Source organism: Amblyraja radiata, chromosome 15 (assembly GCF_010909765.2).
Source record: "Amblyraja radiata isolate CabotCenter1 chromosome 15, sAmbRad1.1.pri, whole genome shotgun sequence".
Taxonomy (NCBI): Eukaryota; Metazoa; Chordata; class Chondrichthyes; order Rajiformes; family Rajidae; genus Amblyraja; species Amblyraja radiata.
This window is the reverse complement of record NC_045970.1, coordinates 9317933-9331229: the sequence shown is the minus strand read 5'-3', so window position 1 is coordinate 9331229 and position 13297 is coordinate 9317933. Positions and strand designations below refer to the sequence as shown.

Genomic DNA, 13297 nt, shown 5'->3' with positions numbered 1-13297 from the left:
GCTAAAGAATTATGATTAAAGCTTAAGCATAATTGCTTGAGTATAACAGCATGCCGAGAGCCAAGTCATTTGCATCATAGGTAAAAATACTAAAATTAATTATTTACTGGTATTCTTGAAAAAAACAAGTTGTCACCGGTGAGATTTATTTGCAGATTACAGCACAGTGGCGCAGCGGTAGAGTTGCTGCCTTACAGCACCAGGGACCCGGGTTCGATCCTGACCATGGGTGCTGTCTGTACGGAGTTTGTACGTTCTCCACGTGACCCGCGTGGATTTTGTCCGGGTGCACCGGTTTCTTCCCACATTCCAAAGACATACTGGTTTGTAGGTTAAATGGCTTGGTAAAATTGTAAATTGTCCCTAGTGATCCCACCTTGCGGTTGGGATCATGAGAACTGAGCACTTTACATCAGATGGTACTATTGTCAGTGTAGTGCCACATTAAACCAAGGTCCAATCTGGCCGCTCAGGTGGATAGAAAGTAACTTGGTGCGGAATTCAAACAAACAGAAACCCTCTCCAAACGTTCAGACAAATAATTATCTTTATACTAACAGTAATTAAATAGTTTAATTGAAGATGTATTTCACAACAAATTAATGGCCTCATGTTCCGATATCAGCATTCATCACCACACTTGCTTTGGTGCTTTGCAACATCTGCTGTTCTGATGTACCAGGACATTCAATAAGGTGACCTATATGCCTCCTCCCAAATTACTCTGCTGGAAAAGCAGGATCCCATGATGTGACACCAATCTTAATGCAATGTTGGACCACTTTCCTAGCATGCTCTGCCTATTTGAACCAATTCCTAAAATGAACTGACTAAATTCATTTTAGTGGCTAAGTGAAGGTGAGGTTTTGGTAGTTTAGGTTCCAAGTGACAAATGGGAGCTATTAATATCTCAGTATTCCTTTTCCCCATTTATATAACCTGGCTCCTGGCTTCAGTATCAGCTGATACTGTGTTGATAGAAAACAGATGAACTGCAGGAGAATGTTCATGTAATCGCTGAATCTTCCCTGTAGTGACAGTAATGGTCCTCAAGGTGAACCAACAAATCATTTGGGAAAGGATCGCCGTCCTATAACTGGCGTTAGAACCTCCATCATATCCTCTTGAAGGTCAGGTCAGAAATTTGTAAGCATATGTGTGTAACATCAATGGCTCATTTTGTTTACTCACCAGATGCTATTCAAAGAGCTAACTTCACTCACATGACCTCTGACAGTGACCCAAATACTGTCATGCTTCTAGAATGCATTGACTAACTTGGAATTGCTTTTACAGCTGAATAAGGCCTAGTGCATGTTGTACTGAAAATACTAACAATTTGAAATGTAACATTCCCTGCCATCGAAGCTTTTGGCCTGATGATTATTTAATCTATTTTTCTCTTAATTGCTGCAGAATCACTAAGCAAGCACCACCTACTGTTCCTCATAGAGATTACACAGGTAAAGTTGTCTACACAAATGTTGATCAGTTTCAGTTTCTGTTTTAGTTTAGTTTATTGTCACGTGTGCCGAGGTACAATGAAAAGCTTTTGTTGTGTGCTAACCAGTCAGCAGAAAGACAATACATGGTTACAATCAATCCATTTACAATGTACAGGTACATGAGGAATAACGTTACTGCAAGGTAAAGCCAGCAAAGTCCGATCAAGGACAGTCTGAGGGTCATCAAAGAGGTAGACAGTAGTTCAGGGCCACTCTCTAATTGTGGTAGGATGATTCAGTTGCCTGATAACAGCTGGGAAGAAACTGTCCCTGAATTGGGAGGTGTGCATTTTCACACTTCTATACCTTTTGCCTGATGGGAGAGGGGAGAAGAGGGAGTGGCCAGGGTGCGACTCATCCTTGATTATGCTGCTGGCCTTGCCGAGGCAGCGTGAGGTTTCAATGAAGTCAATAGAAGGGAGGTTGGTTTGTGTGGTGTTCTGGGCTGCGTCCGAATTTATACTTTTAAAAGTGAATAGGATTTGTTTTCTTACCTGAATCTGAGAGAGAAATTTGAAGATCATTTAATTTTGCTTAATTAATTCAAAAACTTTCAGGAGTGAAGTCCTTGATCATAGCAAGAACAACAGCATGAATATTTATCACAGCTTTCACAGCAGGGAATGATAAGATTAAGATTTATGAATTTTGAAAAATGATATCATGATTGAACATACAAAGCCCTATTTATTTTTGAGTGAAACACATTAAAATGTAAGTGATTTTCATTGCAACTGATGCTTGGCAGGTCCTGACGAACGCACACATGCATAACATAACAACCAATTCCCCTGCCTTCAATCACTTTGGAAAGAATTACCACAGATTTACAATGGATATAACATTTTGATGAGTGTTTGTGAACAAAGCTCAATGTTAAATCAGGTTTTTCATTTCAAACCACCTACAAGTCCACTGTGCAACTGCAGCTTAAACTTGTATTTTCTAAACATGCTAGGTTTTGTTAGAAACTTATAGGAGACAAGTGTAAGATTTAAAGCTGCATTATTATAAAATGGAAGAAGTCTAGTCCCTATATGCATATAAAAACTAATCTTGAATACGTAAAATACTGCAGATATTGGAATCTGGATCAACAAGCAATCTGCTGGAGGAACTCAGCAAGTCAGGCAGCATCTGTGGGGAGAATGCAATTGTTGACATTTTGGGTTGAAACTGTATCAAAGGTGTCCTACTGGTGGTAATTTGCATATCACTGTACCTTAATTGGTACACGTGACAATAAAAGACCTTTGAAACCTTTGTTTTCAATGCAATTTCTTCCCTTCACAGTCGCTGCCCGACCCACGGAGTCCTCCAGTGGATTGTTCAAAAGTTCCCTGATGCTATGTTCCTTGATTGTGATACATGTATGGACCCTTCACCGCATTCTAGCCATGTTGGAACTTCCAGGAAACAACATGGATTATCAGTTAAATCAGATCATACTTATTATTGTGAAAGGCTCACTCTACCATTGGCTTTGTTTATAAATTGTTGCTTAAAAATGTGAATTTTTGACCAGAGGTTTTCCATTTCTCAATGGGCTATCAGCGAACAATTGATTAAACTTGTATCGGAAGGAACTGCAGATGCTGGTTTACACAGAAGATAGAACACAGAATGCTGGGGTAACTCAGCAGAACAGGCAGCATCTCCGGAAAGAAGGAAAGGGTGAAGTTTCGGGTCCAGACTCTCTCAGTCTGAAGAAGGGTCTTGACCTGAAACGTCACCCATTCCTCTATCCAGGGATGCTGCCTGTCCCGCTGAGTTACTCCAGCATTTTGTGTCTGTCAAAAGTAAACTTGGTTCTCCAGAATCTAAATTGCAGCCCTTCCACCCTACTAATGATTTGTTTTGCTTCATGTCATTCCAAAGTATGGAATAACATCATTATTTTGGTTACTGAAAATATATTTTCTTATTCTATTAATTAGAAGGAGCTGAAGGACCTGGTGGTGAACGGTGGTCTGACAATGAATTTGTAAGTGTTTAAAACTGGAATGTCACTAATTATATAAAACACTTCAACTGAGAGGGCTCCTAATGTTGTAAAGGGGTTGTAAATGTTCTTGTAGGATATGTAAAGTAGGATATGTTCTGGATTAGGTGTCAGAGGTTATGGGGAGTAGGCAGGAGAATGGGGTTAGGATGGAGAGATAGGTCAGCCATGATTGAATGGTGGAAGAGACATGATTCAGCCTAATTCGCCTTGTATCACTTATGATCTTATGATCTAATCATAGTTCTGCCCACCATTAAGAATCACTACCTGTGGTATTTCCAGGCAGACACTGCACATCATGTACAGACATCATGTCCAACAGGCACAAGCCACTCCACACCCCAAATGCAAAAATGGTTTACAGAATAAATCTAATTTCCCCTCCCCCATAAATATGAACTTGGATAGACAGAGGTCAATTAGGGCTCGTCTACATGGATTTGTACGTGGAAGATCATGTCTCATTAATCTGATTGAGTTTTTTAAAGAAGTAACAAAAATGGTTGATGAAGGCAAAGCTGTGGGTATGGTCTACATGGCCTTCAGCATGGCTTTTGATCAGGTTCTACATGGCAGGCTGCTCTGGGAGGTTAGATCACATACGATCCTGGCAGATCTAGCCAAGTGGATAGACAATTGGTTCCATGGAAGGAAGCAGAGGGTGATGTGCAAGGTTGTTTAGCAGGCAGGAGGTCTGTGACTAGTATTGTGACTCAGGGATCTGTGCTGGGCCCATTGATGTTTGTGATTTATGTCAATGATTTGGATGAGAATGTAGAAGGCGTGATTAATAAGTTTGCAGATGATACTGATATTGTAGGTAGCGAAGATCTTTATCAAAAATTACAGCAAAAAAATCTTAATTAGTTGGGCAAGTGTGATGCGGGATGGTTAATAGAGTTTAATGCAGATAAGTGTGAGGTGTTGCATTTTGGGAAATCAAACCAGGACAGGACCTTCACAGTGAATGGCAGGGCCCAGGCAGGGTCATAAGGTCATGTGATAGGAGTAGAAGTAGGCCATTTGCCCTTCAAGTCTACTCCACCATTCAATCATGGCTGATCTATCTCTCCATCCTAACCCCATTCTCCTGCCTTCTCCACATAACCTCTGACACCCATACTAATCAAGAATCTATCTATCTCTGCCTTAAAAATATCCACTGATGGCCTCCACAGCCTTCTGTGGCAAAGAAATCCACAGATTACCTCCCCCCCCACCAAATAAATTTCTCTTCATCTCCTTCCTAAAATAACGTCCTTGAATTCTGAGGCTATGACCTCTAGTCCTAGACTCTCCCACTGGTGGAAATATCCTCTCCACATCCACTCTATCCAAGCCTTTCACTATTCTCTATGTTTCAATGAGGTCCCCCCTCATTCTCCTAAACCCCAGCGAGTTCAGGCCCAGTGCCGACAAATGCTCATCATAGGTTAACCTACTCAATCCTGGGATCAGTCTAGGGGCCTGTGTAGAGGATGAGCAGCCTAGGACTTTATCCTTAGAGCACAGCAAGATGAATGGTGATATTATAGAGGTGTATATGATCATCAGGGAAATAGATAGAGTAAATGCGCAGTCATTTACCCAGAGTAGAGGAATCAAGAACCAGAGGAGAAATATTTAAGTTGAGGAGAATGATTTAATAGGAACCTGAGGGGCAACGTTTTCACACAGAGGGTGGTGGGTATGTGGAACGCACTGCCAGAAGAGGTGGTTGCGGCAGGTACTATAATGACATTTAACAGACATTTAGATAGATACACATTTAGGAGAGCTTTAGAGGGATATGGCCAAACGTGAGCATGTGGGACTAGTGTAGATGAGGCATCTTGGTTGGCAAGGGCAAGTTGGATCGATGGGCCTGTTCCCATGCTGTATAACTCTATGACCTCAGCTTCTGCAATCTGCAGGTAAACATTAACTTATAAACTTGCATTCAGTAGAGCAGTTTTTTGAAAAACGACTTCTTAACATTTAGAGGCATGGCCATAAATAATTTAATGGTGGACAGACACAAAAAGCTGGAGTAACTTAGCAGGTCAGGCAGCATCTCTGGAGAAAAGGAAAGGTGACGTTTTGGATCGAGACCCTTCTTCAGACAGTCAGGGGAAAGGGAAATGAGAGATGAAGACGGTACTTAGGATAAATGAATGGTAGATATGCAGAAAGTAACAATAACCATGGAAATGTGGAGTCCACAACGGTCCATTGTTGGTTGTGGATTAGGTGATAATGAGTCCACGACAGACAGTGGAACTCAACAGGATGACAGTAAAACTAGTACGGCCACTAGGGTAGGGGAGTGTGGAGAGAGAGGGGATGCAAGGATTACAAAGTTAGAGAAGTCAATGCTCATACCGCTGGGGTGTAAGCTGTCCAAGTGAAATATGAGTTGCTGTTCCTCCAATTTGTGATTAGCCTCACTCTGACAATGGAGAGGACCCAGGACAGAGAAGTCAGTGTGGGAATGGGAAGGGGAGTTAAAGTGTTTGGTAACAGGGAGATCGTGTAGGCCGGTATTAACGTACAACTGACACAGGACTAAATAAATGTATGCCAAGTACAGAACCCATCGGATCTGCCTCATTAAGAATGTCATCCTGCACTGGAAATTTCCACAATGGTGACACCTTTATTCAAATTGGATATTTCTCTGTAACCCTGCAACATAACTGCAGCCAGTAATTTGCATATAACAAAGCAATTTTCACTAATAATAAATTGCTGGTGTCCCTGTTCACATTGCACACTTGATATAATCAGTCACATTTTGGCCAGAGTAAGCTCCCAATGCATGATTAACCAAAGCTCATTTGTTTTTTACTGCTCCGTCATGGAAACCCAATGGCCTTCAGAATCAATGAGAAGCTGTGGAACATTGTGTTCCATGCTTTGGGGAAAAGGTGTCCTTTGTAGTCTTCGGAAGGAATATTTTCAATCCAATGAAAATTATGAATTTATTACCTATAAATTGCAATGACCCACCTTGTACATTAAACATGTTGTTATTTTGAAAATATTCATAGATTTTGCTGATAAGAAATTAGACATTTTGAGATATTCACACTTTGCTTTTGAAATCAAATAATAATCATCAAAGAAAATATATTTTCTAGCATTTATTTCAAGAGGGCTTGTATACAAAAACAGTGATGTAATGCTGAGGCTCTATAAGGTGCTGGTAAGGCCCCATTTGGAATATCGTGAGCAATTTTGGACACCATATCTAAGGAAGGATGTGCTGGCTCTGTAGAGGGTCCAGAGGAGGTTTACAAAAATGATCTCAGGAATGAGTAGGTTAACCTAAGATGAGCGTTTGTAGGTACTGGGCCTGTACTCGCTGGAGTTTAGAAGAATGAGGGGGGACCTAATTAAAACATACAGAATAGTGAAGTTTGGATAGAGTGGATGTGGAGAGGATGTTTCCACTAGTGGGAGAGCTTAGGACTAGAAGTCATAGCCTCAGAATCAAAGGAAGTTCATTTAGGAAGGAGATGAGGGGAAATTTATTTAGACAGTGGGTGGTGAATCTATGGAATTCTTTGCCACAGAAGGCTGTGGAGGCCATGTCAGTGGATATTTTTAAGGCATAGATAGATAAATTCTTGATTAGTACAGGTGTCAGAGGCTATGGGGAGAAGGCAGGAGAATGGGTTTAGGAGGGAGAGATTGATCAGCTTTGATTGAATGCCAGAGTAGACTTGATGGGCCGAATGGCCTAATTCTGCTCATATCACATGACCTTATGACCTTATATGCATAATTTCAGGATGACTCCCATAAAACTTTGATTTCAAGGGGCATGTAAACTTGGCTATAGAATAATTTGGGTTTTTTTAGCAAATGGTGGATATGCTCAAAAGAAAATAACAAAGTGAGAAATGTGCCAGGAATGATGAACATCTGAACTGGAAATTCTGCTGAGTTGAGCAACATTCGTATGCAGCATGCAATACAATTGCAATAAAAATGCACTTTTTAAGGCAAATTGCTTATTCTCTTTGAGATATGCCAAGTCTCCCTACCTCACCCTCTGTGTATCTGAAACATTAACAATGCGTGGCGGTGAGGTGCGCGGAAAGTTTGGTCTACTGATGCACAGGCAGGACTTCACAGCATGAGTGAGACCTGCTTCAGTGTTAGTTGATGGAGTCCAACCTGAGCAAATCATAGATCATTGTATGCCTCATTGTCACCTTCCCCTAGCTAACAATGGTCTATTCTACATTCTCCTTGATCTTCCCCTTCCATATCTCTATGTCGCCCTCTCCCCTGACTCTCTGCAGTCTGAAGAGGGGTCTCAACCCAAAACGGCAAAACGGCACCAATTCCTTCTATCAAGAGATACTGCCTGTCCTGCTGAGTTTTTTTTGTCTACCTTTGGTGTAAGCCAGCATCTGCAGTTCCCTCATACACATAGACCTTGAAGTGTGGCACTGGGCAATCATCACAGTATCCTAACTTACAAATGTATTCCATATGATGGCTTTACCATGGCCACCAAACCACACCACTCTGGGAGCCATAACCCTCATTATTCACTAGTCCATCTGTGTTATGTCCCCATGTCTTCAACCAGCTCTGTGTCAACATCCACTCAGTCCATGTTTGACCATCACTATCCCAACCCCAATCCCAAATCAGACCCCCACAACTCCACCGGCATCCTAGTCTCTCATCAGAATTTCATCCACCAGAATTGTTGGGCTGTTTCTGGCCATCCCTTTACCCCGGATTGCTTGCTTGTCCTGAGCTCCCAACAGATGAGTATTTCCCCTTCCCTCGTACCCATCAAAGTACTTATTTCCTCTATGCAATTGATATCACACAAGTTCACAAGTTATAGGAGTAGAATTAGGCCATACAGCCCATCGAGTCTTCTCCGCCATTCAATCATAGCTGATCTCTGCCTCCTAATCCCATTTGCCTGTGTGTAGGAAGGAACTGCAGATGCTGGTTTAAACCAAAGATAGACACAAAGTACTGGAGTAACTCAGCGGGCCAGGCAGCATCTCTGGAGAGAAGGACTGGGCGATGGTTTGGGTCGAGACGAAACGTCATCCATTCCTTCTCTTCAGAGATGCTGCCTGTCCCGCTGAATTACTCCAGCTTTTTGTGTCAATCTGTCATTTTCGTGCCTTCTCCCCTTAAACCTTGACACCCGTTCTAATCAAGAATTTGTCTATCTCTGCCTTAAAAATATCCATTGACTTGGTCTCCACAGCCTTCTGTGACAACATATCCTGATCTTCCTTACCCCACCAACTGCACAACTCCCCTCCCAAACTCTATTTTAGTTTGCACACTCCAGAAGGGGAAGCATTTTAATGCACAAAATGCAACACTGATCTTTAGCATGCAACGCCTTGGGCCTCTTTATCTTTATATTCGTGCTAAGACAGCTCCCCTGAAAAATGGCTAAATCAACAATATTTTTAAGAAGCTAAGGAATTTCTAAGTCCGAAGAAGGGTCTCGACCCGAAACGACGCCCATTCCTTCTCTCCAGAGATGCTGCCTCACCCGCTGTTACTCCAGCATTTTGTGTCCACCTTCGATTTAAAGCAGCATCTGCTGTTCTTTCCTACACAAATTTCTAAACCCTATCTTTTTAAAGAAAATTAACAGATAGTGCTTTTAAATTTCCTTTGAGTGTTATTAGTGGACTAGACCATTGTTGCTGTCTGGTTCGCCTGAGAAAGTGATGGTCCGTCATCCCATTGAACCACTTGTTTTCCCATTTATGTGCGAGATGGCGACTTCATCGATTCTGACCCAGCAACAATACAAAAAAATAATATGTAGGAGGGAAAAAATAATATTTCTTTATGGTGTACAATAGATATCATTCTTAAAAGTTGATAAATCCTCCCTCTCATATTGCTTGCTCCGAAGTGGATGTAATTTACAGCCAAACTGGCAGATACGAGCACGAAATTGGGAATATAAAGGCTATGATTCAAAAGTTCAGCAGGGCTGTGGAAAAGTTCCACAAAAATCCATTAATCACTGCAGCTGGATTTTTGTATCTGTCATTGGATAAATTAGCACTTACATCTATTCTTTTTATCGTTTTCTCTGTTGTAACTTGCTGAAAAGTGTAGGTTTATAACATCACAGTGCAGGAAACCACACAACCAGAACAGGGAAAACATCTGTGCATCTCCGTAAACATGTTACCAAGTAAACATCACCAGGACTAAGCGGAAAGTGAATTCAATATTATCACAGATAGATACAAAAAGCTGGAGTAGTTCAGCGGGTCAGATCACATCTCTGGAGAAAAGGAATAGGTGACATTTCGGGTCGAGACCCTTCTTCAGACTGTGCATATTATCATATGCAGAAAGATAAATAAAAAGAAGGGAAGATTACATTATGAGAGAGAGCAAGAGGAAAGAGATATGCAAAAATAACCCGATTCCAAAACACCACCTAATCATATTCTCCAGAGATGCTGCCTGACCTGCTGAGTTACTCCAACACCCGGTGTCCTTTTTTGTAAACCAGCATCTGCAGTTCCTTGTTTCTACATAACAATTACAATGAATTGTAGCAAAACTTTAAAAAGTCTTCCTCATTTTATCCATTTCTCTATTTTCTATAGTACTTCCAATATAAATAAAAAGTGTTAAATTCAAATTATTTTAAAATGTAAATAATCCAACAAGATTTTCAGCATATCTGTCTCTTTTCTGCAGTTGTACCTTTTAAGCATAACTAACAGAGAGTGTTAGTTACAATCCTGGTACTTGGAAAGTAAAATCTGGCCTTTTGTTTCATATGGGGATTGAAAGCAAAGGGAGGAGATTTAAAGAAAGATGGAAATTAGTTGACAACATGTTATCCGAGACACAATGAACATGTTCCTTATTCAATTAATCAAAACTGCACAAGAAATTTAATTCAGACATTCATACGAAATGTGTTATGGAAACAACTCATTACATCTGCACCAACTGCAAACTGCATGACAAATCACATTGCACATTTAATGTAAATTTTAATATAAAGTGTCAAATTAGTTTGACACGGCATGTTGGCGCAGCGGTAGAGTTGCTGCCTTGCAGCGCCAGAGACCCGGGTTTGATCCTGACTACGGGTGCTGTCTGCACAGAGTTTATGTTCTCCTTGTGAGCTGCATGGGTTTCCCCCGGGATCTCCGGTTTCCTCCCACACTCCAAAGACGTGAAGGTTTGTATGTTAATTGGCTTTGTATAACTGTAAGTTGCCCTGAGTGGGTGTAGGATAGTGTTAATGTGCGGGAATCGCTGGTCGGCGCGGACACGATGGATCGAAGGCCGAAGGGTCAGTTTCCGCGCTGTATCTCTAAGCTAAACTAAAACTAAAGCTTAGAATTGCATTGATGTAGCATCACAGAGAAACATGATTGTATTTCCATTGTCTCTGTTATTAGGTTTATTAGGTTTTCCTTTATGGAAAATATGGATCAACTGGCTAACCCTAACCACCCATTTATGTGGAAACTGCACTCTGTGTTGCATTAGTCATTTGTGTAGAAATGGGCCAACTGGCCAGAAAGCACTAATAGAGAGAGTCCTGAAATGTCCTTAGTACCAAAACACATCAGCAGCTTGCCTGGATGGATGAGAATAAATGTGTGCGAAATTAACTCAAAATTACAGGTTTGTGAAGGAAAACGTGTTCAACCCACTGAATACTGAGGCTGGGAAAACTGTAACTTGTAAATTACCTATACCAACATCAAAGAGTGTTTTAACTAAGGAAGGTGAAATCAAAGAAATATGGATCCCATTTTATCACATTTTAAAAGATGTTAGCCACTGGGTAAAATATCCTTCCACACCGGGGCTGTGAGCAAGATAGAGGGGCAGAGAGTGCATGCACAGATACAGCTCCTCCCCCAATAATCATCCATAAAGTAATGTGAACCAAAGGCATAAGCACATGCTCACTCGAGAGTCAAGAATATTTTATTGTCATATGTCCCAGATAGAACAATGAAATTCTTACTTGTAAAGCGGCCTTTTCACGGGGCGACTTGACGCAAGAGTTAACCGGAGTTTAACATCGTGGGAACCTCGTGCGATAACAGTGCGGCATTCGTGGACCACCGTGGACCACCGTAGCGCTAACGGCAGGTCATCGTGTAACTTGGTCACTCGGGAGAAAATTCAAGAAAGTTTGAATTTCTCCAAGAGTGACTTGTACACTTGTGGTTGAGTATTGCAACATTATATGAACGTAGTGGCCAGTGCGATATCCGTAATAACTGTTGCGGGTACCGTGGGAACTCCTGCGAACGGTGAACCCGGAAGCTGGACAGAGGGGACAGAAGGTGAGTAAAAATTATCTTATGTGGGATTGAATTTAAAAAATAAATAAAAATAAAGATTTGCATCCGCATATGGACATCAACTTATTCATGAGTTATGTTAATGAGATTCAAGAAAATAACTATAATCTTTAAAAGGGACTTTAAAAGGGACTTTACTGAAAGGTTACGCATTTTTATGGTCCGTGAGAAATTTTTCACATGTACTTCTTTGAGAGATACACGTCGGAGTCCTCGGGTCCAGGGGTCCGGAACGCTACCAATCAATGTTGTACAGAGACCCGTGTAAGGAGTGAACTGCACATGCTGGTTTAAACCGAAGACAGACACAAAAAGCTGGAGTAACTCAGCGAGTCAAGCAGCATCTCTGGAGAAAAAAAGCTGATGTTTCGGGACGAGACACATCTTCAGACTCAATTCCGATTAGGCTGTCTGAAGAAGGGTTCCGGTGTTGGGGGAGTCCAGAACCAGGGTCCCAGTTTTACAGTCTACCGTGGGAACTCTTTAACTCAGTAAAGTAAAGTAGCCTTTATTGTCATATCAGCGCACAGGCAGCAGTTGACTGTTGCTCTATTCAGTTTCCCAGGGGGTCGGGACGGGACTGGAGTTGGGAGAGAAAGGTGGGGGAGTCGAGGGAGAGGAGGGGGAGACAGATGGGGGTGTCTTCATTTACTGGCGGCGGGTGTCTGTCACTGAAACAGGCAGGTGAGATTTCACATCCACCTTGTGTGTGCCTCTCTCTCTCTCTCCCTCCCTCTTACACAGGCTGAGAGACTCTGCCTCTGTGAGTGTACGTCTCTTTCTCCCCCTCTCCCACACACAGTAAGACCGAGGTACTGTGCTCAGTCCATCTGTGTCTCCCACATACACAGTAAAATATGTCTCCAAATGAGCCAATTCAACCAAGGGAGGATATATATAGTGTGTGAAAAAAAAAGTTACATCATTTGTGTCATGTGTAGTTCACGATGTTCATTCAAGATTTAACGGGAAAGCTCGGGAAACGGACAAGATCACTCGCACAAATAGCAGAAATGCCGAGTACCGTGGGAACTCTTTATCTACTGCCGTTATATCGTGCGAGACTCGTGCTGGACCACGACCTCTTCACTCTGGTGACATCTTGCGTCAACTCGCCCCGTGAAAAGGCCGCTTAACAGCACAACAGAATATGTAAACATAGTACACTGTAAACAAAATTAAAGTTCAGTGTGTGTGCGTGTACATACACACACACACACACACACACACACACACACACACACACACACACACACACACACATACACACACACACACACACACACACACACACACACACACACACACACACACACACACATACACACACACACACACACGCGCACAGGAAATCAAACAATATTAGTGCAAAAAGGCAAAACCAATGCACCCCAAGTCTATGTAGTTCAGAGCATAAAAAAAGGTTATGTGTGCGTATATATACATAT

At 41.8% G+C, this 13297-nt stretch overlaps 1 protein-coding gene across 6 annotated transcripts in view; it reads left to right on the top strand.

Annotated features, from left to right (window-relative positions):
- blnk (B cell linker) overlaps positions 1-13297 on the top strand; it is a 200726-nt gene that overhangs the window by 127278 nt on the left and 60151 nt on the right. For all 6 annotated transcript variants that reach the window (XM_033033623.1, XM_033033624.1, XM_033033622.1 and 3 more), the window contains 2 exons: positions 1417-1463; positions 3443-3489. In XM_033033623.1, the coding sequence (XP_032889514.1) occupies positions 1417-1463; positions 3443-3489 (94 nt within the window). The remainder of the gene's footprint in view (positions 1-1416; positions 1464-3442; positions 3490-13297) is intronic.